Source organism: Hydra viridissima, unplaced genomic scaffold, assembly GCF_058129835.1.
Source record: "Hydra viridissima isolate aposymbiotic clone 2 unplaced genomic scaffold, HvirCarnegie_v1 scaffold_5, whole genome shotgun sequence".
In the NCBI taxonomy this organism is placed as follows: domain Eukaryota; kingdom Metazoa; phylum Cnidaria; class Hydrozoa; order Anthoathecata; family Hydridae; genus Hydra; species Hydra viridissima.
In genome coordinates, this window is record NW_028324304.1 from 16,720,733 (window position 1) to 16,748,089 (window position 27,357).

The 27,357-nt window shown below is 29.1% G+C and overlaps 4 protein-coding genes and 3 pseudogenes across 6 annotated transcripts; all 7 read right to left on the reverse strand.

The window, feature by feature from the left end:
- Positions 1–2,671: 2,671 nt before the first annotated feature.
- LOC149888998 (uncharacterized) lies at positions 2,672–4,746 on the reverse strand. Its single transcript, XM_090089426.1, has 6 exons — positions 4,265–4,746; positions 3,931–4,153; positions 3,445–3,858; positions 3,304–3,370; positions 3,041–3,203; positions 2,672–2,945 (listed from the first exon to the last, which is right to left on the reverse strand). The coding sequence occupies exons 1-6, from the start codon at positions 4,738–4,740 to the stop codon at positions 2,816–2,818; spliced, it is 1,473 nt and encodes a 490-aa protein (XP_089945552.1). The 5' UTR covers positions 4,741–4,746; the 3' UTR covers positions 2,672–2,815.
- Positions 4,747–6,042: 1,296 nt separating this feature from the next.
- LOC149888999 (uncharacterized) lies at positions 6,043–8,103 on the reverse strand. The gene has a single exon (XM_090089157.1). It carries the CDS (start codon positions 8,101–8,103, stop codon positions 6,043–6,045), a length of 2,061 nt encoding a protein of 686 aa, XP_089945283.1.
- A 5,696-nt stretch (positions 8,104–13,799) lies between these two features.
- LOC149889000 (uncharacterized) lies at positions 13,800–14,231 on the reverse strand. Its single transcript, XM_090089158.1, has one exon. The coding sequence runs from the start codon at positions 14,229–14,231 to the stop codon at positions 13,800–13,802; it is 432 nt and encodes a 143-aa protein (XP_089945284.1).
- Positions 14,232–16,074: 1,843 nt separating this feature from the next.
- On the reverse strand, positions 16,075–17,850 carry LOC149889001 (uncharacterized; annotated as a pseudogene). The gene is made up of 4 exons (XR_016452978.1): positions 17,768–17,850; positions 17,426–17,576; positions 16,790–17,079; positions 16,075–16,365 (listed from the first exon to the last, which is right to left on the reverse strand). The product of XR_016452978.1 is annotated as an uncharacterized LOC149889001 (transcript).
- Positions 17,851–19,042: 1,192 nt separating this feature from the next.
- On the reverse strand, positions 19,043–22,039 carry LOC149889002 (uncharacterized; annotated as a pseudogene). Its single transcript, XR_016453058.1, has 2 exons — positions 21,593–22,039; positions 19,043–21,156 (listed from the first exon to the last, which is right to left on the reverse strand). The product of XR_016453058.1 is annotated as an uncharacterized LOC149889002 (transcript).
- A 1,413-nt stretch (positions 22,040–23,452) lies between these two features.
- Positions 23,453–25,971, reverse strand: LOC149889003 (uncharacterized). Its single transcript, XM_090089159.1, has 3 exons — positions 25,934–25,971; positions 25,614–25,858; positions 23,453–23,940 (listed from the first exon to the last, which is right to left on the reverse strand). Exons 1-3 carry the CDS (start codon positions 25,969–25,971, stop codon positions 23,453–23,455), a joined length of 771 nt encoding a protein of 256 aa, XP_089945285.1.
- A 28-nt stretch (positions 25,972–25,999) lies between these two features.
- On the reverse strand, positions 26,000–26,989 carry LOC149889004 (uncharacterized; annotated as a pseudogene).
- Between the last annotated feature and the right edge of the window lie 368 nt (positions 26,990–27,357).

Sequence of the window (27,357 nt, forward strand, 5' to 3'; positions counted from 1 at the left end):
GTAACTGGCCTTCATAACCAGGGTGATCAGGGTTTCTTTTGTACCTAGCCCATTGAGCACTGAAGATTGAATGTAAGGCTTCTGTTGATTGCTCACTAAAAATCCCCAATGCTGTACCCTTTAGAGCAATAAATTCAGGAACATGGTAGAACACTGCATGGGCTTTTGGGGTGACTGAAATTGGGAGTTGAAGATATGAGTTCTTAAAGTCTTTGATATGTTGAACATATTCAGTATTTAATGTCCTTCCAAAACAGGAGCTAACAACACTCTTAAAATGTTGGAATGTTTTCACAAAACCAAGCATATGGTCTGCCTTTTCTCTTTCAATAATTCTTTGCAAAACATTCGTACTCTTCAAAAGCTTATAACAATCTTTCCCAACAAACTCTCCACCATGATAAGGTTGTAATTTCAATTGAAGAAGTAATGGCCAATCTTTGCCTTTAGGCCATATCTTTAGCATTGATTTGTAAAGATGATTTACAATTCCAAGGAGAAGGTGAAGTTCCATTGGGAGAATAAGCTCAATAACTTGTTTGACATCTTCTTGATCAAACAATGGGTTATGAACTACATTATGAAAATCCTTTGCACACATTTTTCCATTCTCTTTCTCAATGAATGCTTTGTATTGCATCCTAATGGATTTGAAGTTTCTTGGAGTTCCCTGTTCTTTGAGGTCACTAGATTTAATATCACACCAACAGCAAGGGTGTTTGCTTGAGTGAGACTGAATGCCACAGATGATATTGGCTAACTTCATGTCACATGCAATAAAGAAAGGCACATCAATTTTCCCAAATAAACTTAAAATTTTTTTGACATTTTCATAAGTTTCTGAAACATTTTCAGCAGCAGCAACAAGTAGCTGGCGCTTGGCACTTGTTTCTTTCCCATGTTCTACAGCCAGTAAGCTTTTGTCATTTGAGGCTGAACTTGTTTTGACATTTTGACATCCACCATTGGAGATAACACTCAAGCTGAACTTGAGGAAAGTTCCTCCACCATCAATACCTAGTTTGATGAGAGGCGGTGAAGTGATTGCTCTAACTCTGAGAATTGTGTTATAAAAATCCCCTAAACTCTTGCAGTGAACAACCTTTGCCAAATAATCAGTTTTTGTTGATGGCCTTGTAAGTGAGATTTTGGAAAGTTTGAACAAACTTTCAACTTTTCGACCAGCCATTGTAAAGTTTTCCCTAAATTTTGTTTCAACAATTTTTGAATTTGTAGTCTTGTTTAATGTTACAGCCAGTTCTTGCATCTTTTTATTTGAAAGACCAGTATTGATTTGAATTTGAACCATGTCCAAAGTATTTAGAGAAGTTCTTGATATGCACTGAGCTCTGGAGGGACCTGGAGTGATTGTTAGAGCTCTACCTCTTTCTCTGCTCAACCTAATAGTGCCCTGTGGAGAAGATACCTTTTGAGTTACTACAGAGGACGCAATTTTTTCAGCAGTTCTGGAATCAGTTGCTACCATTTTCTTTAAGTTTTCAAACTTGGTGGCTTGTGAACAGTTATGTGTTATTCCTCTTTTGACTGCACTGAGACAGTTTGAGCATAGTTTATCAAAACTACTTGATGATTCTTTCAAATCTTGATCGGTTGAAAAAGAGAGGTTTGTAGAATGTCCCTTTTAGTTGGCCAACCTGGCAAATTAAACAATTACAAGAATCAAATCCTCTGGTCTGTGGTCTAATAATCACTTTGTTAAAGTCGTGTAGCTTGGGAAAAGGCAAGTTTCTATCTCCTTTGCCATGCTTTTGTACCATTGCTCTGCAGGAATTACATATCCCCAATGGAACTCTATCATCCTTAAAATCAATGGAATTTCCAGAAAAATTATCTAGTATTCTTTTCTTGTTGAAATCAGAAATATGTCTGTCAGATTTTGAAAAACAAAAGAAGCATACAGATTGCCGACAATCTTGATGAGTTTTTCTTTTATATGGCATTTCAGTGCTTAAAAAACTGATCTTTGAAAAAAAATTTCAGTACAAGCTTGTGTTGATAAAAAATCTTTTTAGTTGTTTAGACTGTTGACTGCTTAAATGTAATTACTTAGATGTTGTGGCTTTTCCCGGACATAAGAAACATTTGTTTACACATTTTTAAATAGTCGAAAAAAACATGGCCAAAGCAATAAAAGATTTTAGGAGATACTTCAATACAAGAAAAAAAGCACAACAAGGTTATACATATTTGATTTAAATAAAAAAAACTTGATTCTACACTGTTAAAAAAATATCGCGTTTTCTACGGAAAATTTCCGGCAGCTACGATGACAAAACTTCCCGTTATTTTACGGAAAAACCCATCACATGTAAACGGAAGTTTCTGTAAATGAACGGATATTTCCGTTTAAATACAATGGGTTTTTTCCGTTTATTTCCGTCAATGAAATTAATATTCCGTTAATACATCTATATATATATATATATATATATATATATATATATATATATATATATATATATATATATATATATATATATATATATATATATATATATATATATATATATATATATATATATTTATGCACATATATATATATGCATAAATACATATAAATATTTATGCAACAGATTTTACTTAGACAAGTATTGATTTTTTGTAAACATAGTTTTTATTACCTAGTTTCTCAAGTTTATTTAGACAAGAATTGATTTTCTGTTACACATAGTTTTCTCAAAATAAAAGTACATCTTTTTGATACAGCAACAACAACAAAAAATATTACAAAAGAATTTTTTTTTAAATAACTAAAAAAAGTAATACATAAGTACTAATTTTAAAAAAATCTTAGTCAAATGGAGGTCAAACTGAACTTATTTAATTCTCGAATTAACGTCACAATGCGAGGGCAAATAAGTGCTCCTTTTTTTTTTCCTTTAGCATTTCTTTTCACTTTATCAGGATTGTAGTCGACCATATATCTATGACACAAAAATTACTTTAATTAACATGATTCTTTAATATTGAATCAAACTTATACTAATAAGTCAATAATATTACTTTGAAGTAATCTTACCTTTGAATAAACTCTAATGTAGCAAAAACATTCGGATGATATTGCATGTTCATTACATAATGAACAGCAAACAATGCCCCAACAGCTTGCAAAGCATCAGTGAAGGTATAGCACACTTTCTTTTCCACCAAAACATAAAAATCTTCTGAATCAAACCAAGTTCCTGTGAACCAATTAATAAAGTAAACATCCTGTTATTGTTATTCTTTTTATATTGTTATTTCGAGTTATAAATCTCAATGTTAGTCTTAGTCAAAAAGTACCTTTGACAACAATTATTGGATGTGATGTTGGACAAATTTCTTCAATTTCTGGAATTGCTGCTAAAGGCTGACAACAAAATAAATAATATTTAAAATTTATATCATTTAAAATGAAAAGATTATTTACAAAAAAATACATACATTTACTGATAGTATCAAATGATCCGCTTTATCACCAAAATAAGCTATAAGCAGAGGTAGCCATGCCAAACAAACTCGTTGAATGCCCCTATTTTCTGTACCTATGGCTGTTGCTTCAAGCAGAACTTGCTTTACTAAATCTTTACTACATTTATTTGAAAAAAATAAGTAAATAAGTTTTGATTTGGCGCTGATTGTACTATATAACCTTTCCATTAATGAAAAATTCATCAGAGTGGCAAAATGGTCCAGAAGATATTGTATTTGAGATAAAAATGGCCATTGAATCAATACTTCTGCAAAAGGAATGACTGCATTTATTGTTTGACGCTGTAGCGAATAAGTATCAGACATACATTTTTTAACATCATTTGTATTCCATGGCAGAATTGTGTAGATTTGTTGAAGTTGTTCCTGTTAAAGTAAAAGAAAACTATTAAAATCTCTAAGTAAAATTGATTAAAAACTGATTTATTAAATTCTTACCTTGATATTTATTAATTCCACAGATTCACTAGATAAATTTGGGTCCCAATTTTCAATACAATGAACATTCATCTTCATTCTTTTTGTTAAAATATTAGGTGTACTTGATATAAAAGTGACATTACGATTTGCATTTTCTTTCCTGGACTCCATCCTAAACATTAATGTTTCAACTCCATTGGATATCACCTTACCATTTATTTCATCAAGAAATGCATCAGGAAATCTAAAATTGTTATATATAAGCTTATTAGTATCTAAAACTAACTCAGTTTTTGTAAAACTAAATCTTATGGGTAGTATTTATTTTATGTATTGAAATTAAAAAAAAAAATATCTTGAAACAACTTTTTGAGCTATAATACGCAAATTTTGTCGACTTGGCCTAGGATCAAATAAAAACACATCGCTCATTAATAATCCAACCATTTGTCGAATATGCGACTCAGTAGGCTTTTGCTTATTATTCAAATCTTTCAAAAAATCTGATGGAAACTTTTCCCAGTTCACAATAAACGATTGGGCCCAATCTGAAGATGTACCCATACTTGAATTTGAGGGTTCTGGAGAGAGCAAACTTAAAGAAGATGGAGCAATTGCTTGTAATAATTCTACTGGTTGACAAACAGGCAAAAAACGTCTAGACTTAATTGGAGGAAGCAATGTTATTAGGTCTTGCTCTTTCAAATATTTTAAATCATCTTCTGTCTCAAGGCCTAACAACAATAAACCATTGATGACTCTGTCAACTTCTTGATGATCCATTGTAGGAAAGACACTAATTAGTTTTTCTCTTAATAAATTTTCCATATTCTCTGAGAAATAAATCCAAAAATGAAGTCATGTAAATCTTTGTAATATTTTATAAAATTACATTATATGTATTTATATTTAATACTATTATAATTAAAAATAATTCTTAACTATCAAAAATATAAAAAATAATTCTTAACTATCAAAAATATAAAACATTTTAAATCTTTACATTTAATAAATGCTAATTTAAAAAAATAAAAAACCAAATTAAAGAAGAAAAAGTCAAAATACTGTTGATTTAATTAAACTTGTTCTTTCTAAAATACTTTCTTTTACTTTTGTTCAACTGGTTTACTACTCTTAAATTAGTAAATAATAGAAAACAAAGTTTTTATATACTTACAAAAAAACAGTACAGATTAATGTCCAAGCATTAAATGTTCTATGAATAATAATGATGCTGTTGTGTGAATAAATATTTTTGCATTTTTTAATAAAAAACCATTAAAAAAAGATCATTGTGAAAAAAATTAAAATAATAAAGATAGTTAAGAAGCTGTTTGAATAACAAGGAACCATAAATTAATATTTCATGAATAAAAACAAAAAATAATAATTACCATAAAAAAGCATTTTGTGTTTAAACATTTTATCTGAATAAAACTAATACTAAATACAAATGTAATTACTACAAATAAAAATACTCAAGAACTATTATTTAAGACTAATTTAATTTTAGTTAAGAAATTAAATTAGTTGAAATGTTTATTTATCTTACACAGATAAATAAACATTTAATCATTTATCAAATATAGCATGTTTTAAAGTTAAATACACATTGAAACCAATCTTATAACCCCATAATGGACAATAATCAGCTAATTCATCAATTGGTAGAGAAATAGGTCTACTTGCCAAGTCACATTCCACTTGTAACAAGCCATAATCAGATTTCCATTTAGAATGGTATTTTTTTAACACAAGACAAAATTGATTTAGACCAGAAAAAACAGATAAAATAATTTTTCCAAAGATAAAAACTCCCTCATTCTGATGTATTACTACAAACTGGTCCCTAGTATAAGTGGTCCCCTTATATGTCATTTTAAATGAACAAAACTTTTCTGTGTATGGAATAGCAGCAACTGCTTCTGTTATTTCGACTGAAAACATAGAGCCATCAAAACAAACACCATCTGAACCACCATCATCATTGTTAGAAAATGAACTTTCACTACAGACATATGACTGCAACAGTTGATGAGCCCCAGCTAAATGTTTAGTAATATTAATGAAATTTTGAGCACTTCTAGCAGATCTTTTAAAGAACATGTGCTTACTCTCCATTCTCAATGTCTAAAGTCTTATTTGAGGGCCACATTTCATAATCAAAAATGGGTAATGATACATGTAGTGGTGTTTAGGACGAAGTGGAATATCAGGGAATAATTTTTTTCTTTGTTCAAGGTACTCATTAATTAAATGTTGCAAAAATAATACTTGAGATAATGAAACTTTGCTTGCACAAATGAGCTCTGTTATTTGTCGTAGCAAAAGTATAAGCTGCCACACAGCATGGTTAAAATCAAAAATTCGATCCATTAATAGAAGGGGAAGAAAACGTAAAAAAACCCAATTTTGAACGGCATGACCTTTTAATTTATCACCTTTAGATGTTAATAGTGCTGGACAATCTGCCCTGTCATCACCACGGAAAGAAAATTTTCTGATTGCACCATTAATATGTAAATAAGTAAAGCAACCATCCTTGACTAGTTTTTTTATTGCTAAAGCTAAATCATATTGAATGACACCTTCAAACAAATCATGTGCAATACAAGCTGGTAAACCTGGTGCAAAAACATGATAGGAATCTAAATTATTAAATATAGAGTCTCTTATTACACCAAAAACAAACCGATCTTCAGGTTTTGCCTTTAAAGTTAGAATAGAACTTTTATAATGCTCAACAGAACGAATGTCAGCTGTATAAGGTAATGTTTGAAGCTCATTGCCTTTCATGAGACAAAACCTGCAAATATGGCCTTCTTTTGAATTAAATCCAAGTGAATATCCACCTAAAAAATGACTACCTAAATTATCTCCCAAAATGGCAACAACACCAGCTTTATATTGCTTTATACCAATTTGAATTCCATCAACTTCAAGACTTTTTAAGTCTCTTATTAATTCTTTAAAAACTGTAACTTGAGAGAAAGACTTTAAATCTTTATCCCGACATAACTGCACAAGATAAATATTATTCAAGACAGTTCTCATATGAGGTGGCAAATTTGCAACAATCATGTATGTGGCTGAAATTTGATGTTTATTTCTTCCGGAACCGAGGGGATTAACTATTTCAAAACTATCTTGATATAAAATCAGATGTAATGAATTTGGATGCTTCTGAAAAAAAGGGTTGTTTAAAAATGCTTCTCCATGAAAATAATCTGAATATACACAAGAGCTTGGATAGATATTGGCCTGTTGAGAGATTAAAGAAACAAAATTTGAGTTTTGACAAATTCTCTTCAATGTTTCTTTTATTGGAACATAATATGCGTAGCATTCAAAACCATGTTCATTTCTTCCTAAAGAAACTTCTATAGGTCCAACAAAATTCATATTTTTTCTATAGTATTCTTTTCTGATATATGCTGATCTCAATAACCCTTTGTCTTTTGAAAATCCAATTACAAATGGATCTTTCATTTTTACTGCTTGAATAATATTATGCACATCTTTTTCAGGAATGTAATTTGACAATTTCATGATTAATATTTTTTCAGTTTGATATTGACTTAACGTGTTCAGATTTAACATTTCAGTCACAATAAACTGAACTGTTGTTGATGGAATATGATATTGGCATTGCAATTTTAATAAAAATAAACCAATGTTATGAATCATATCATTATTATTAAATTCATTTGTGTCAATGTTTTCATCAACATTTAAATGATCATGAGTAATTTCTGAAGATGAAATATTTATTTGATTTTGCTCAAACGTCATCTTGTGGATTTGATGATACCTGGATAAATGAGCAGTGAATGAAGACATAACTTTGTAACAGCGAGCACATTCTTCATATGGGCATTTAATAGAAACATTATTTTTAATATGTAGTTTTAAATGCACTATAAGTTCATTAAAAGGAAGTTCAACTTGGCAAGTCACAACTGAACATATTCCTATCTTTTCTATATTAACAATGTTATTAGTTGATTTTGTGATATTATTAACATCATGGATTCGATGTATATGTGTAGTAAAAGCTCTGAAAGTACTAAATGATTTTTTGCATCCAATAATTCCGCATGGAATCTTATATGCACAACTGTGTACTCTGTAATGTTGTGCATAATACTGCAAAGAAGTAGTCTTAAACTGACATAAACTGCACAAAAGCATAATGACATATACAAATTAATAATATTATTCTGAAAATAGAAAAAATTTTGAAAACAAATCAGAAATATTATTTGCTAATGTTATTTTAATATAGAAATGTTTTGCATTAATTATTTTTTATTTTCATAAAACAACATAAAAAATCATTAAAAAAAGAGGAAAAAATAACTCTCAAACTATATTATATATAGTATATGTATAATATAGTTTGTAATATAGACTATATGTAGAAGAAGATACAATTGTCAATTTTTATAAATATTTCTATTTCTTTTTGAAGCTAAGTGTGTACCCAATTATAGGTTTGAAAAATCATCACTTATGGCGGTTTAACATGTTAAATATAACTGCAGTTATTAATACAACGGAAACTTCCGTATTTGAAAATTTAGCCGAAGATACGGAAAATTTCCGTACATAATGTATCTGAACATCCCATACATGGATATACGGATACTTTCCGTGCAAGTAACAGAATATTTTTCCGTTTTTTAACGGAAATTTTTAACAGTGTAGCATTTACTTTGAAATTATTTTATAAATTACCAATTAATTTTGAATTTACAATTCTAAAGTAATTTTTACAATATGAAAAAAAGTTTTTATTATATCCAATATTTGTTCACTCATTTTAAACAAAAACAACAAAGCAAACCTGTGGGTTTAACAACTAAAATATAAAGAGGTTTTTATGTGTTTTAAATTCTGAATAATTAGAAAAAATGCCTCTAGCTATGTGTTTTCTTCCCCATATTTTATACAAACTTGGACAAAAAAAGCACTCTTTTTGCAGACAAAGTACACACAAATGTGAAGTCTAACAACCATAGAATCCCATATCCAATAGTCACATGATGTTGTTACTAAATTAGTTACTTGATGTAACTTTGAATCTTTAAAAAGCATAAAAACCACAAAAAGCTGCTATATTTTGGCCGTTTTTTCAAAGGCGAGATTCCTACTTTAAGAGCTATATCTTTGCACAGATAAAAGATATCTTGCTTCTATTTTTTTTGCCTGAAAGATAAATGCCAAGGCTTCATTCTATTAAATTTTGAAACTTCCATAGTCAATAATAAGGTTAAAGCAAAAACGTAAAGCATCCGTTGTCTCTTTTTAAAGAGGCTTTTAGTGCCATACCCTATACTTTAGGACCCTGTACACAAACCACAAGTGTTAAAGAGCTGATATTTTGTCAGGTTATAGCCAACACATATATGTGAAGAGTTTTTGATATTTTTTAAAAACTCCATAATCCAAAAGTGAAAAAAAAACAAAATAGATTTACGACGGGGCTCCAAGTGCGAAGAGTTGCGCAAAATGCTATAAACTTTAAATGTGTTTTTCTCCTTTGGCTATAGAGATTAGATTTTAATTTTTACATCTGGTAATATCTGAGACCTTACAGATTAATGCCCCATCGGTCGTTTTTTTGGTCCTCAAAATTGAGGTTGGGACCATTTTTGGATAGGTGTGAAATGATGTCAACATCTACACCATTTACCTCTGAGAAAGTATTCTATTCCTTAAAGGCTGTTTCCAAAGCCTTGTTTTGGCATGTCAACATTAAGACTTAGTTCTTCCTTAAACTTCTTTTGGATAAACGCTTTTCTTTCTTTAACTGATTCTTTCTGCTCAGAGGTTGTAGCATAAAATGACCTAATTTTCAATTTATATCCAAGATAAAGAATTTTCTCAAAGCATCTTATCCTAAGGTGAAGAGGTGAAAAGCCAAAAGATAAAGCTTCTTTATTGACAGGTTTAGATCTAATCAATTTAATGTATTTCATCTCTGTTGGCTTTGCTGAACATACATTACAGCTTTGAGAAGAGGTAGTACTTGTCAGTGCGTTAACAACTTTTCCATCAAACATAGTCAAGTCCAAATTATGCTTTATAATTGCTGTCATTATAGATTACTCAGCCGGTTCTGGCTCTAAACATACTACAAATGGTTCAAGTTTCTGAATCTCAATTCGTAATCGTTCCTCTTCTTCTTTAACCCTTGAGCGCTCGATAAAATTCAAACGCCATTCAGAAAAATTCAACTAAAAAAAAAATCGGCAAAAAACTTTACAAAAAAACAAACAAGAAAACAACTATTTTAAAACTATTTTTATGTTAAAAACAGGCTGGACACAGCCCAACACCACATAAGTGACCTTGCCAACTTGTGCGAACTCGAGTTTGGTGCCCAGCTACACATTTTTTTTTCCTGCACCAACTTTCACAAGATTGTGACCATATAATGGATTGTTCTTTGCAGTAATTTGGGGAAGTGGGTATGGGACAATTGTACTTCTAGCCACTTCAATCTCTCTTGATGTTCGTCTTTTAGTAATTTTCCACTACATTAGATTTTCGAGATGTAAGCCACTCTTTTTCAAACTTTGTAAGGCATCCAGCTCCGTTTTTATCACTTTCAAGTGGTTCAAACTTTGATTTCAATATTAGCTCCCACTGAAATTTCACTCTTCGAAAAAGTTCAATGTTTGGTCCTTTTGAAACAAAAAACGCATCATACACTGCATTTGCACAGATTTCAAAAATATGATGTCTACAGGCAAAAACAAAACTCTTCGATTTGTTGACTTCTGTATGGCAGTTATTGCCCCATTATGATTTCCTGTATTACTTGCAGTTGTGTCAAATCAAAGACCTGCAAGATGCTCCTCAACGCCAGGCCATTCATGAATGAACTCAGCTACCTTTTGTCCCATTAGAGCGCCAGTACCAGCAGGTATCTCAGGGATCCCTAATAATTTCTCAATATCCAATCCAGATACAACAATTGGCAGACATTCACGTCTGGCTCTAACAACATCCGACAACATTTTACCATCAAAATGAGCAACTAGTGGAACCAAGGGTTGAAAGTTTTTTCTTACTGCTATTGCAAAAGATTTACGGGAGGTAGTTCAAGCTTCCATTAGAGCAGAACGTGAAAATGTTAGTTTATTTACATCAATACCGATTGCAGCTAGAGCTGGTGTAACAACCATCATTGCTTGTCGTGGTGTTATTTTTGTTCGGTCTAATGCTGCATTAAAGAGTTGATTGTCAAGAATACAACGTTTGGATATTGTAATCGAGAGATGACTAGGGCCCATAGTAGAATGTTTTGAATTACTTGGACGATTAAAAGCTTTTTGTGTTTGAATTGACATATTGCAGGCAGAATTTTCATCCAAAGAGTAATCGGAATTGCAATACATTAATGTATCTGTAGATATAATCTTACTTTCTTTATGTTGTTCAAAGCGCCTTTTTTCTTTAAGCTTGCGTTTTCTGCATTTTACAACTGTTTTCTTATACATTGAGTCTTCTGATGTCATTAACATCTTTCGGGGACCTCTCTGGTCTATCAAAACTTGTTTATCTTCATTTATCTTGATGAGAGAATCCCATTCACCATGGGCAATATCAAAAAGTGCATTCATCTTGACTCTGAACTTTTCTTGATAGCTATGTTGAGTAGCTGATTTTCTACTTCTGTGCTTAAACACTTGGACATGTTGATTGTGAATACTCTTTAGTTTAGCAACTACATGAGGCTTTGCTACGGTTGGAATATTAGCTTTAAACCAGAAAATCATAACTTCATCTGCAACTGCGTTGCAGGATATTGAAAGAGTTGACGTTTTGATTATCATTTCATAAAAAACTCTACGTAGAGCAACACATTTAACTATTTTACATCTTAGACTCCATTCGCGAGTTACTTCATTTTGAATTGAACATTTTGATCTTGGCTAAAGACCTATGCACTATGGGACAAAAGTATACAAATTTTGCACAAAAAGATATTTGTGATAATTATTTTTTTTGTTTATGCCTGTAAATGTCATTACATAAACTCCATATTGGTTTTTGTCAGAGTATTTACAAAATTGGAGATTTCAAGATTGGACTTAGTTCTGTCAAAGGATTTTGTGGGTTGGTTCATTTCTGCATAACTCCATCCAATTTTCATTTTTTTTGTTATGTTCTCAATAAAAAGTAAATGAAAAATAGTTTGGGTTTTTTATTACAGCATTAAGAATTATACTATAACATATTGTAAATAAGAAGATATTGTAGTTATCTAATAATTAATAAATATGCAAAATTTACAGCTAATTTCTAAGTCCATGTCTTCAAAATAGTTAATAAGAGAACCTTCATTTAAATCCATGAAATTTGATTTCTCAGTTATAGTGTCCCAATTAGCTTCTTGTTCATAATTTTTGAATATTAGGAAATTTTTGATAGCTTCTGATACCTGATGTTTAATCATTTTCATTCTCACATCCAGTTTTGCTGAAGACACTATAGGGTCCGATGAATCTAATGTTCGATTAAATACATCGAGCAAATTACTTTTACGAGAACACTTTCGAGAATGATATCTTCGATTCTGCCTATAGTACTTATTACAAGATTCAGCTCCCTCTTCACCAAAAAATCCAGGTGATAATGGTAGTGTCATGATAATGTTTTTTGAATGACAAAGAGTTTTATGAAGAGAGTCAGGCATGTTGAACCATTTATACATACTAATAAATAAGGAATATGTATCATGGCAGAAGAACCCAAATTTTTCAAATTCCAAATGTTCGTGACAATTAAGGGCAGCAAGAATTTTTACTTAAAAACAATTTATACTTAAATAAATATTTTGTGCATATAAGCTAAATATATCATGCAAATTAATTTAATTTAATGCAAATATTTAATGTAAATTATAAAGATGATAACATGTATGTATTGGCAAGACCGTAGACAACTTTTTTTTATGTTTAAGCTAAGCAGCTTTGAAACATGAAGAAAACTCCATATTTAAGTATGTTCATGTATATAAGGAATGAGGATGCTACGCAAAAAAATGCGGTGATTGGAGACTGGGAACAACAAAAAGCCCAAAACATTATCCCCTCAGCCCCAAATATGAGGCAATGAGTCAAATTTGTTATTTTTTTTTTAATTTTAAACTTTATTTATATTCATCAAAAAATTTCAAGTTTGACTCAATAATCTCTTTTTGATCGGCTTTAATGATTTTATAAAGTTTACACCCCCTCAAATTGAGGTTCTTGTGAAGTTCCATCATTCTGTTTGAAATTCTATAACTCTCAAACGGGGATTTTGAGGGGTATACAACCTTAACCTTTTTGAAACCCGGGGTATTTTGTTTTTTAACTTTGATATTTTTTTTTCTGACATGTTGATGTGATGTTGGTTAATTTTATTTCTAAAATCCTAAAAAGGTTTAAAGATATGAGAATTTTTGATGAAACAACTAAGTTAAAGATATGAGAATTTTTGATGAAACAAGTATAATAGTATATTTTTAAACCATTACAAATATTTATTGCTATTGTTTGGATTTAAATTCATTGAAAAAAAATTTTTTCTTGGCATTTAAAATTTAATATCAAAATTTTATTCAAAAATTTTACAAAAATAATACATTTATACAGGGGTGGCGGAAAGAAATAAAGTAATATGGGGGGATGGTGATAAAAACATTTTTTATGCGCCAGTCCATTGCTAGATCCAGCAATGCAGCCCCAAAAGCCAATTGAACTTCCTCCTCCTTGAACTCTTGACATGATAAAACGAGGATTATATTTTTCGTTATTGTATCTCCTCACGACAACCCTTTTCTTGCGATTAATAAGATCAAAATTTCGAGAAAATTACTTTCCTCTATTGCTCTACAGTCCATGCAGCTCTCTCTCTTTGCACCATTTTCTTCGCTTCAGACGGTCTTTGATACTTAATTGTGGCTTCTTTGTTGCAAGGTATGAATTGAGATGTTTTTTCTTCATAAGCTTGCTAATTGTTGATTGGCTAACTTGGTGTGCACCCAACGCTGTATTCAGGTCTGAGGCGATTTCGGCTGTGCTCATGTTTGGGTTGCGTCTAGCGAGCATAATTGCGTTATTTTCGTCCCTTTCTGACATTTTTTTAGGACGACCAGAGCGACTTTTGTCTTTGACTGTTCCAAACTCATAGTTTTTGAGCGTTGTTCTAACGCTGCATTCACTGATTTCAAGTTGACGTCCGATTTCTCTATTGCTGAGAGCACTTTTGTTCAGGCCAACAACTTGCCACTTTGTTTCAATTGATATGCTCTTTAAACCCATACTTTTGTCGTTGCAATTTTAAAGTTTTAACTAACTGTATTTCAAATGATATTTCCGCCACTTCATTTTATTCCTCTTATATTTTGTATTGGATATTATTAATCAGCAGAGAGTTTTTAACAAAAAATAACCAAAAAAGTTTTTCTCAAAGGAATTAAGCGAGTGTGCTAATGCATTCTAAATGAGTGCGCTAATACTTAATTTCAGACATTTTTCCGAGTAGTCAATAAACTTTCAACTAAGTCATAAAAAAAAGCAAGCTGGTTGACAATATTTGACATTATAATTATATTTAATTGGTTTTACCTTTCATTTAAAAAAAACTAGTTCAAAATTGAAATTACACTCTAAAAAAACTAACGCCAAAATAACAAAAAAAAATATAACGCCAGAGTTGAGCAAATATAACGCTAGTTAACCGTTATATTAAGCGTTATATTAGGCGTTATACTAGGCGTTATACTAGGCGTTATATTTGCTCAACTCTGCAGTTATATTGGCGTTATATTTAGAAAAAATAAACTAACGCTTCATCCGTTATATTTGGCGTTATATTTGTTCAACTCTGGCGTTATATTTTGAAAAAATAAACTAACGGTTGAAGCGTTATATTTGGCGTTATATTTATTTTACTAATCTCATATTTACAAACACAATATTAAAAAAAAAATAAAAATTGAAGATATAACAATTATATATATAAAATAATGACCATTTATAATCATTTCGAAAAGATATATCATTACCATTTCCAATGTCGATGCTGCTAAAAAATGCAAAATAAAAAATATAATTAACAAATGAAACCTTAAAAATTTAAATATTTAATAATCTTTAAGATTCATATATGATTGGTATGATTATATAATAATCTTTAAGATTCAAATATGATCTTTTACAAACATTTTGAAAAGATATAACCACAACATTGCTTCCAAGTGTCGATGCCACTAAAGAATACAAGATAAAAATGATAAAAAGCATATGACTCCTTTAACAGTTATGGAATATGAAAAGATACATGTAACTTTACCACTGGTACTAGATTTTATTGCCAATAAAGATTACAAAATAAAATGAACAATAATTTAAAAAGACATCTTTTACTAAGTCATTTACACACTAAAAAATTATGCTGTTATATTTAACAAAAATATAACAGCATTGGGACACGATATAACAGCATTAATGGCGTTATCTTGTATTGTTATGGTGTTATTATGCTGTTTTTTTTTTCACTTATGTTGTTATATTTTTATAAATAACAGCAAAAATAACAGTAAAATGCTGTTATTTAAATATAAATAACAGCAAAATGCTGTTATATCGTTATCCAATGGCGTTATATTTGGTGTTATATTCAAAAACCAAGCTAACGGCATAATATGCCGTTATATATTTTTTTACACGTTTTGTCTTTATCCATGGATAAAAACAAAGCGTGTAAAAAAATTACTTGCAAGTAAGATAAAAAACTAATCATTAATACATTATCTATATATAATATAATTAATAGCAGTTATTTGATCTATTAAACAATATGAGTTCTTTCAATGCAATTATTACTAGTAAGGCATAATATATATCTTATAAAATATTTTTAATATATCCAATGACATTTTGATATAATTGTAAAAAAGACACCATAAATATTCCTTGTAAAAATAATTTTAGATCAATGAACTTCTAATAAATCTGTTTATTTTAAGTAACCGCTTAAACCAAGGATTAGGTGTCATATTTTTAATGACGTGTCAATTATCAAAAATTTATAAAATCAGTTTATTATTTTTGTAATTTCAAAAAAAAGCTTTATATCCCTTAATCGTTAGGCATAAAAAAGTTAAATATAAAATGAAATATAAGAGTAAGTCTTCTTTGATTTTTTTTCGAAACATTCATTTAGTAACATTTCTTGGAAAAGGCCCATTAGTTGTGAAAAAGAAGACGGATAAGAGAGGTCTAACAAGTAGTAAATGCAAACAATAACGCATAAAACTTCTTTAATCGTCCGTATATCTGTGTTGATCATTTCGCATCCTGATCTACTACGAACGCCATATTGTGTTGCGTTATAAAGCACTTGCGGACCATACTTTGCAGGTATCTTCAACTCATCGAGCAGATCGTCAGACTTAATGAAATATATTCAAACTTTAATTATAAAAATTTCTACAAATATAATTTAATAGGTATTTTCCAAATAGTTTAAAAGATTTCGTTGTAACAGATTAAAATTTATAAAATCTTTTCTTATAACACCAGATTTCATTTTAATTTTTTCAGCTACTATTTCATGAATTTTATTCTTTCAGCTTTTAATCTATTTTTGCATTTTAATTAAGGTATTGTATAATTATTTTAATTTCTTTTATAATAAGTTTATACTGAAATGAAATAAATATTTATGCAAATATTATTCCCAAATAAATATTTGTAATAAACAAATAAATTCTACATTAAGTAGATTATTTAACACAAAAATAATGTAGACATTTTCATAAATTCATTATTTGAAATCATTAAACAGAATTCATAAAATATTTCATTTTACTTACTTCAGATTTCTTAAACAAGACATCCTTTGCTTTTTTTGAACCTATTTTACATTGTAAATCAAGCAAACTTTCAAGGTGATTCGAAGATCCTGCAAATGCTTTATTAACAAAAATTGTACATGCTTCTTCAATAAAACTATATGTGGGTAAAGGCGCTTAAACTCAGCAATTATTAAACATGGAGCCAGTGACAATCGAAGCGGGAGTTTTTCATATATTTTTGGTTTAAAAAGATTTCTATTCAAAATTGCAAGAACATTGATAGATGGTTTTGTTTTTGTTATTTCATTCTAAAAAATATAAAAATAAAAATATTGTAAATTCAAAAATAAGCAATGGTGCACATAATCAATTAACCAACCAAAAATTGTTTATCATAAAATCGTTTAAAATAACATGGTATGGCGCATGGTGCTAAGGTGGGTATAACACATGTTATAAAATTACTTGATATATTATACATTAAACAATTTTTTAAAGTATTTTTGATTGTGAAAAAGTATTAATTAGTAAAAAAAAACTATATAATAGTTACTAATTATATAATATTTACTAATTCAGTAAAATATTTCAAGTATTGATTATCATATTGCTGTTCCAATTAAGTTAGCATAATAAATAAATTAAAAATATAACCTCAACTTCAAGAAGAAGCTGATCTTCTGAAAGTACTGGTTCAGCTTTGGATATTGAATCCATAATATATGGAGACTTTTTAGGTTTTGAAACCTGTTGAAATTGTCTTATTGCTTTTCCATTTGGATGACTTTTAGACCAACGTTGTTGCCTAATTATGTTTGATACCTGGGTTAGAAGTGAATCCTAGGAGAATTTATTTTTCAAAACTATATCATTTAAGGGTACATAAACAAATACTTATTTCATACAACAGCAACAAAACATGTATGTGTCATAAACACACCTAAAAAAATATAGCAGTGCCATGAGATTGTAAATAATTTTTAAAACAATTCTTACCCAGTGTTCCAAGCAGTTTGGAAAATTAAAACGAAGTGTTGACTTAAGTTTAGAAAAAAACTCTCTCCGAACCCATGCATCATTGTCTGAAGGAAGGGCAACATGACAATACTGAAGAATGCTACTTTTTAACTCCTTTTTCAAAATATCATTTGTTGAGACATTGTTTAAGAAGTTCAAAGATGATGTACTAAAAAAAGTCCTCAGGTGAGCAACTTCATCTGAATCAAAAGGAACTGTTGAAATCTGAAAAAACATTAACACAATAAAATGTTTGACATAATAAATATTACAGCAAAGTGTGTGATATATTAGCTAAATCATAGTGGGGCGATTGTTTAAATGGTTTTTGAGACTTAGAATTTAGGGTGTTTCATGGTGGCATATTAAAAATCAGAGCTTATTATAAGCAACATACATTAAATAATATTACATTGTTTACAATAAGGTTTAGATAAATTTTTTAATATAAATTTTATATAATTTGTAATTAAATGTCACAACTATTTATATTGTGTATAAAAGAATCATGTTAGAAAATGTTCATATCTTTTTAAGAACATTATTTGTGATTTTTATTGCAACATATTTATTGTGTTGTTGTGTCATGTCAAAATGCCAACATTTATGAAAGTTTAATAGCCAAAAAATAAAACAAAATGCAAGAGTTATACAATAGATTTCAGTATTTCAAACCAAATTTTCTGAACATACAAAAAAGGATATAATATATGTTAAAATCTGAATTTCCTTTGAATCTTTATTCAAACAATATTTTCACATTTTAAATGTGTTTCTGCTGTAAAAATAAAAAATATAATAAAATTAACAAATTTTTATTATTTACTTTAAAATATAAACTTATAAACATATATTAAAAAAACTTAGATTTGGCACTGCTAAAGGAAAAATACTGATTCTGCCATTCACAGAACTTGAAGAATTAGAATATTGTATGACGCACCAAGGAAATATCAAAGTATCTGGATAAATAAGAACTTGTTCAGAAGATTCACAACATATCAAATATGCTGAGTGCGCTTGTACTATAAGTTTAGAGCATTTAAAAGCACGCTTGTCATTTTCTGATGATATTGAAAGGATTTTGTAGAATATCAACTTTTCTTCATGTAGGCATGAAATGATATCATTAATCTTGTAAATTATGCCATTTACTTTAGCAGAAATAATAGAGCCTTTTTTGAACTTCAACTCGTCCACTTGTCCATATACATCACCACGTCTTTCTCCAGCTGCATTAAAAAAATTGCTTGTGGTATTAACAACCATCATTTTACATGCTGAAAAGGGAATGTTCTTGAAATTAAAGTGTCGAAAATTCTTCACAACCTGATGTTTTCTTTCATAAGCCATACACATATGTTCCCGTAGAGCCCCAAACCGTTCAGCTTGAGCAGGGTAGTGAATAAGAAAGTGTAACTTCGGAATGAATTTATCAGGATACAAATACAAAAATAAGCAATGATGATCTTGAATTAACGCTTTTAAATCAGATAAAAAAAGGGGGGTAACAACAGGAGACAAGCACAGCTGAAGCACCTGAATAATTTTTGACAAACAAATGAAATGAACATCTGTTTGACCCATGCGTTCTAAGACAAAAAATGATATCACACGAGAAAGGGTCAATGTTCGGCCACTGCCAAAACTACCATGAATCTTTATTGAGGAATGAATCATATTAGGCTTTTCAATACCATTACCATAGCTAAACCGCTGCAGCCAATCATTTATTTCTTGCAAAGTAAAAAAATTGTTCTGAATGGCGTACAACAAAAATAACTCTAACTGAAGTGGAATGAGACCTTCTAACAAATCATGCATAGGATCAAATAAAAGCTGTTTTGTCACATCAAATCCTGGAATGTTTGACAGTATACTTTTTGAAACAACGCCGTAGTATTTGGACCATTTTAACTTATCAGCTTTGCTTAAACCAGAGTTTAGTTCATTTAAACGTATCATATGTTCAGGAGCATTGCGAATACTGCATTCTTCATGGTTAGAAAAATCTTTCATTTGTTGTCTGGTTGAGTTACAACTTCTGCAACAACGCAATGTCTTTTCACTAAAACCTTCTTTAAAACCTCCAATTGCATTTGCAGAAAGAGAGTCTCCTGAGAAGTATACTACTTCAACTGTAATTTTTTTGGGAACACCCTTAACTTTAATTACCATTCCATTTTTCAGCTGGCTTATCGAAGAAATAAAATCACTGAAAAGATTACTGTAAAAATTTTTATCTTTTACCCATTTAGTTAAAGTAAAAATTAACGGAAAGATAGTAGACATTCTACCGCGATACAATGAAGGGATATTTAAAATTTGAAAGTAAAATACAAACATTTTTTGCTTTTTACGCGCCTTTCCTAAAGGATTTGTTATTCCAAGGTCATCACAATATATTCCAATTTTCATGTGGTTTGTGTCCCCATTCACTGCTGTAAAGTTACTAATTTCTTGAGATTGTAATAGGAAAGACAATATTTCAATGAAAGGAATAAAACAACCTTGGTTATTCAGAGCAATCACTTTTGCGGTTGGAATCTGTAAATAATTCTTGTAATACTTTTCCCGTAAATATTGTGTTGACAGTTTATCACAAGTTGCTTTTAAAGCCTCTATGTCAACATTCAATACAGAAAGCATTTCCTTTAAATTACTGAAAATTATGTTTAAAACATTTTGAGCACATCTGTGCTTTCCTTGTAAATGTAATGCCAAAGCTCCTAAATAATCTTCGTTAATTTTTGTAGTACCAATTTCAACCACAAACTCGTTTTCTACTTCATTTTCAGTAGTACAGGTATTGACCTGGTTAATGGAACATTTTTTGGAATGTTTCAGGAATCCTGAAAGACTTTTAAAATTTGACAAACAAATTTCACAAAAAACGGCTGCTTGGTTGCCATGCAGTTTTAAGTGATGAAGCATAAAACTATAAGTTGTAGTTTTACAATAACAAACAGAACAGTTATAGTTTATTACCTTTCGTGGTGTCGGGGGTGTTTTCAGATCTGATGAAGATAGTTGTCTCACTGGAGGCTGAACAACATTTACACTACATTCTTCAGCCATATATTGTTTTTCAGAAATCAGATTTATATTCTTTGATGGTACCACAAAATCTACATAATCATTTAAAATGGATGAAAATTGGCATAATGGTGATGATTGAGCTGTGTCAGTTTTATTTAAATTAGATAAAAGACCAACTTGTTGAGTGTTGGAAATATCAACAAGTTGTGGAGCTTGAATCGTAAGCTCTAAATTTTGTTCATTGAGAAGAGCAGCAAAACTACTAGCAGTTACTTTACAACCGTTCCACTTGATTTCTTCAATCATGGGCAAATTAAAGGTTTCACGAGCTAAAACATAAAATAGTGTAAATATAACTTGATATTATTGAAAATTGTCTTTTACATATCTACTAATTCAAATTATCATACTAAAAAAGGAGTGACAAATTTTTTGGTGCTATAATTTTATTTTAACAGTTTGAAAAAAGTAACAAAGTATTTTTAGATTTTGATTTGAGATGATACTACGATTAGGACATTTGACTTTATAATAACATGTTAACATGTTATTATAAAAGCAAGTAAAGTTTCCTAGTGCTACTATAAAATTATTTCGAATCAAAATTTAACATAACATATAATATAAAATTAGCATGTTATTTAGTTATATTAAGATGCATGAGCATTTTCTAATAATAATTTTCAATTTAAATTAAAAATCGTTAATGATACGGTGAATTAAAATGATAAAATTTTTAGTCTAAATAAAATAAAATATACCTACCAGATGCACAAAATTCTAAAAAATTACTGGCAATAACTATTTCAGCATTTTCTTTAAAATTAACTTTAATTGCTTTCATTTTTATTTACTTTTTACTTTTATCAGCTCGTGCTAACGCTTTAGAAACTAATTTGGCAGTTTCAAAACATCTTATTTAAATATGCCAAAATGTGGCAGCATTGCAGTGATATTTTGCTGATATATTTGCTGTCACGTGTGTGACATTAAATATAACAGCAAGTATAAATGCAAAACTATCAGTAAAAATAACAGCAAAAATCTTTAAATATAACACCATAACATAACAGCATAATATAACAGCAAATATAACACCATTATAACGCCAAAATTGTTTGGTCTCCAATTATATCTTTGGATCCGTGAATATAACAGCATTAATAACGGCATTATAGAATCTGCGTACATAAATGCTGTTATAATGCCGTTAGTTTTTTTAGTGTGTATAATCATTTTGAAAAGATACCTTACCATTGCTACAAGATGTCAATGTTGTTAAAGACTACAATATGTAATTGTCATTTATAATGATTTTAAAATATATTCTGTAAGATTATCATTTAAAAAACAAGTTATAAAAAAGTATAACATAAAATCATTTAATTGCTTATTTGCAACTATTTCGAAAAGATACAACTTTACCATTGCAACTAGATGTTGATGTAACTAATAAATAAAAAAATTCAAAAGAAAACAAACAGGCAACCCTTCAAAGTATATGGAATATATACTTGTAGTGAAAAGATACTTGTGACTTTACCACTGTTGTTACACCATATGTCTATGCTACTAAAATCTAAATAATAAAAAGGTTGATAAGCAAACAACACTTTTAAAATTTATAAAATGTTTATTTATATTGAAAATGTTTATATACATTAAATTGTATGCTACTTATAATGATTTTGAAAAGATATAATCAATAATATTATCCATTGCCACAGATACTTTTGCCCCTTAAGAATACAACAAAAAAAGGGTATAATATATAATCATTTAATTGGTTAATTATAACTATTTTGAAAAGATATAACCCTACCATTGCTGGATGTTGGTGTGACTAATAAATACAAGATAAAACAGAAAACAAATGATCCCTTCCAAATTTAAGGAATATATAATTGCTGTGAAAAGATACATGTAACTTTACCACTGGTACTAGCAGGCCTTATTTTAAAGCCTTAAGCGTAGAGCGCTTTTTGATTGCGTTTAGCTATTTTAGTCAGTACGAGATTTTGATTAAGCAATTTTTTATTTTTATTTTATTAAAAAAATATATAAAAAAAATATTAGCATAATCGAAATCCTTATTGCTTAAAATAGCATAACGATAAAATAATGATAAAAAATAATGCTAAAAAATACTGTATAGTGTATAGTGTGCATTAATAAATATACATTAAATATACATGTACTTGTTAAATATACATGTAAATATTTAAGTCAGTTTAAATACAACAAAGAATTTTAAAATAATATTAAGATAAAGATTATACAAGACTAAAAGTTTGCTCTATCATCATATTTAATCAAATTTCAATTAGCTTAAATAATGGGTTATATATCTTATTTAGGTATTATTACTTTAATTTTGTAACAAAAATGAAAAGACAAGAAAATAATTTATGATTAAATTCAAAGAAATTAACATTCTCCATTTTTAAATGTATAAAAAAACTTTAAAAATTTATGAACTACTGATTTTTAACACATATCTTGCTGCAGCTTTTGATTTATGAGGGTACTTGATTTTTAGAATAGTTTCTTGGAAAATCCCAAGTAACTGGGCAAAGCAAAATGGATAGCTCTAATCTTTAAGATAATATACTGCTATTATCGATGCTATAACTTCCTCCATGCATAATATAGTGTCTTGCTAATAGCGTCTTCAGCAAAAATTAAATTCTTTGTCAAATGATTACTATTTGGAGATATATTTATATTGCTATTTGGAGATATATTAGGAGATCTTGAACATTGTGCAGTTTGATTTGTAATATCAAGTGTAGTTGTATTGATTTGTGACAAAACAAGTGGAAATTGATCATTTAAGCATCTTTGCTTGCTAATAGTGTCTTCAGCAAAAATTTCATTGCTTTGCAAGTCAGTAAGAAAGCTGAACGATGTGGAGCATAATGGTTGAGGATCAGTATGAAAACAGGAAGATTGAGACAAAGGTTGTTTGTTAATGTGATTAACTTCTTGTATATCAACTACAAATTCTAATGATTGTTCATTTAACAAGGCTTTAAAATTTGTTTCTTGAACTGGGCATCCAAGCCATTTCAAGCCAATAACTTGACTGACACCAAATGTTAGACAGACTAAAAATTTAATATTATATGTTTATATATATATATATATATATATTTCATAGCCAAAAATATCTTCTGATATAAAAAATATTGTATAACAATGTTACATGTGTGTTTTATTTTTTACGTTTGTTATAACATAACAAACGAATAAACATACTTTACAATTTATATTGATTTGAAGTTGTCTATAACAAAAAAATTACGAGTGTGCTTATACTTTCTGGAAGCACTGTTTATATATATACATATATATATATATATATATATATATATATATATATATATATATATATATATATATATATATATATATATATATATATATATATATATATATATATATAGATATATATATATATAGATATATATATAGATATATAGATATATATATAGATATATAGATATATATAGATATAGATATATATAGATATATATATATATATATAGATATATATATATATATATATATATATATATGTATATATATATATATATATATATATATATGTATATATATATATATATATATATATATATATATATATATATATATATATATATATATATATATATATATTGTGTGCGTGACGAGAAAGAATAGACGTACGTACAAAGACTTGTTTAATATGCCATACATGTAAAAGATAAAGCGTTAAGAAGAAAAGTTTAAGAGAACTTTCTGTAAGAATCAGGCAAGGCTCAATAGTGACCCTCTTCAAAATCATTAATTTTTTTATATGTTATTGATATTCACACTAGAAGCTCAATTCCAAATTTTTTACAGAATATATTCATTTGTTCTCTTGATATTAGATGTCAAATTTTGTCTTAATTTTTAGAAACATTGACTAAATGGTGCCGTAAGCATTTTTAAACTTAAAAAAGTACAAACTAAATTCTTTAAATTAGGAATTGCACTTGATTATTGTTTATTGGCTAGTTTAAACTTAAAAATTCAAAATTAGATAAACAAAGACTTTGGCCTGTCTAAATATCATGCATCAAAATTACGCAAAATTTTATTTTTAGTCTTTTTGAATCTTTGTTTTCATCTAAAGCCGCGAGAATCCCATAATTTTTTTTTTTTAATCATAAATCTTCAACTAGTTAATTACCTTAAAATATAAAAAAAACTATGGGCAAGTAAAGACTTAATCACAAAATCCAACTCAAAAATGAAAGTTTAGTCATTTGGCGCAATTTTCGAGACCACATAATGGCTAAAGCCTTAGGTTTACGAGAAATAGTGTAAGAGAAACGTGAACATTGTTCTTTTAATTATCAGATAAATAAATAATAGTTGTGGGGTATGCGCATATTTGATAGTTATTCAAAAAAAACATACATGTTGTTTTACAGTTATATTCTTAACTTATTTTTTAAGCTCATTTGTGCATTAGTTTGTTAGCTTCTTCAAAATCATTTGTTGTTAAGAAGTAATCGCCAGCTTGATTGATTGGAGTCGGGGGATTTATTTTACATAAGATGTTGTCATCAGAATATACAACGCTATCTTTCTGGTTAGGCCATCGATAACAATTTTTTCCAAAAATACACTTTTCATGCAATCAACTACAGTACCGTCTTCAGTTATCTGAAAATATTAAAACAAGTTTTAAAAAATTTATGAATAACATAATGAAACATAATACTTCTATAATAAATAATGATTTAAATTCTAATACTGTTATCAATACTATTAGCTTTTAACTTTTTAGTTTTTTCGTTTATCTCTGCAATAACTCCTGGATACCATTGATTTTTCTGAAAAATTGCCACCCAATCATCTTTCTTCCATATAATAGAAAGTTCAGTTGCAAGTTTATGTATTTCTTCTTGATATTTCTCGGCTTCATCTTCAAATTCATTGTTATTATTTTCTTCAATAGTCGGTGCAGTCAATTTTCCAATTCTTAATAGATTACTCCATCTAGAAAACAAAGATCTTATTTGTTGGATTGAAACGAACTCATCCGCTGTAAGATTTTCTTATCATTCTATTAACTTCTTCTGGTGACATCTTCTTTCCTGTATTTTCTCCATTTATGAAGTTTTCATAAAGTAGTTTTTTCTACTTTATGGAAAAACGAAACGTCTTTCTTGTTGGTAATGCCCAGCCTAACTTTTTGAACTTTTGAGAGTATATATTGTTTATTGGGGTAGGTGTGATCTTAACCGATGCGGTTATACAATTTGAATGAACTTGCGAAGTTGCTTTCATCTTTTCAGTGTAAATCTTTTTTACTTTATCTAAAGAAGAAAATTCTTCAGATCTTTTGTGCTGCCCGATCAACATATGTCCCTCTAACTCGATAATTGTTTCAAAATATTCCATACAACCTGTCTCCTGGCAAAAATGTTGTGCTTTTAAACCATAATTTCTTTTCTTATTTTTTTCCCTGAGTTTTTCGCTGAAAGTTTCCTTCAGTTCTTGTGAAAGGAATAATCAATTAAATTAATGGTTCAACTGAAAGGTTGTTGTATAGCACTTTAAGTCCTCCAATTTCATAGTATCGCCACAAAGTCATGTAGTCTTCTTGGAACTCATAGGAGTGGTAGTTGCTTATATTTGGAATTTTAGGACCAGTTAAAGTAAGATTCTCAACTTTTGCAACGCCAACCATAGCGTTTTTGATGCCATATCCGTATTTCACTGCTTTTGCAACATCTTCTGCTGTTACTATGTCACTACTATGTCACTGCCAGCATCTACATCACTTCTCAATATTGTTTTAGCGGATGCACTTTCCCAATAGAATTGGTCTTTTCCACAGCAAGGCTCATTAAAGTCGTACCGTAGAAGTTTAAAATTCTTATTTTTGCAGAGCTTGTACATAGATTCGACTGAATAATTAGCATGATAACAGTTAGCATTATCTGACTTCGCAAAAATATTTACTATTTCTGGCTCATCTATGCGAAACTGATTTAGAACTGATTCAGCAATAGAGATAACAGAGGAAACACCTTGATCGCCTTGATACACAATTGTTATGTAAACGTGTTTTTTGAGAATGTCTTTTTTTTTTTTTTTTTTTGTAAAAAAAACATCTATGTGCATACTGATGCCTTTCTTTCCAAAGTAGTCCTTCTGGCCCTCTCGAAATTACACGGGCAATATTTTTTGTGAATAGTCTTTCAACCAAAATGCTGATTTTTCATCAAGTTGTTTATATGCATTATTCTTTGTTTTTTTTTGCTGTGCATCTCTTAGTAAGTGCTTCATATACTCTGTGATGCTGCTTATTAAAACTTTAATGTCATATAATACATCATCAGCAACATTATTTTCATTTCCTATTTGGTTGACTTCATCTAAAACTTCAAATAATTCATTGTATTCATAGCATACAGAATCATTCAAAATGCGACATGGTTGCAATTTAATGTTTTCAGGATCAGAAATCATCAATATTAAGTATATGTTAT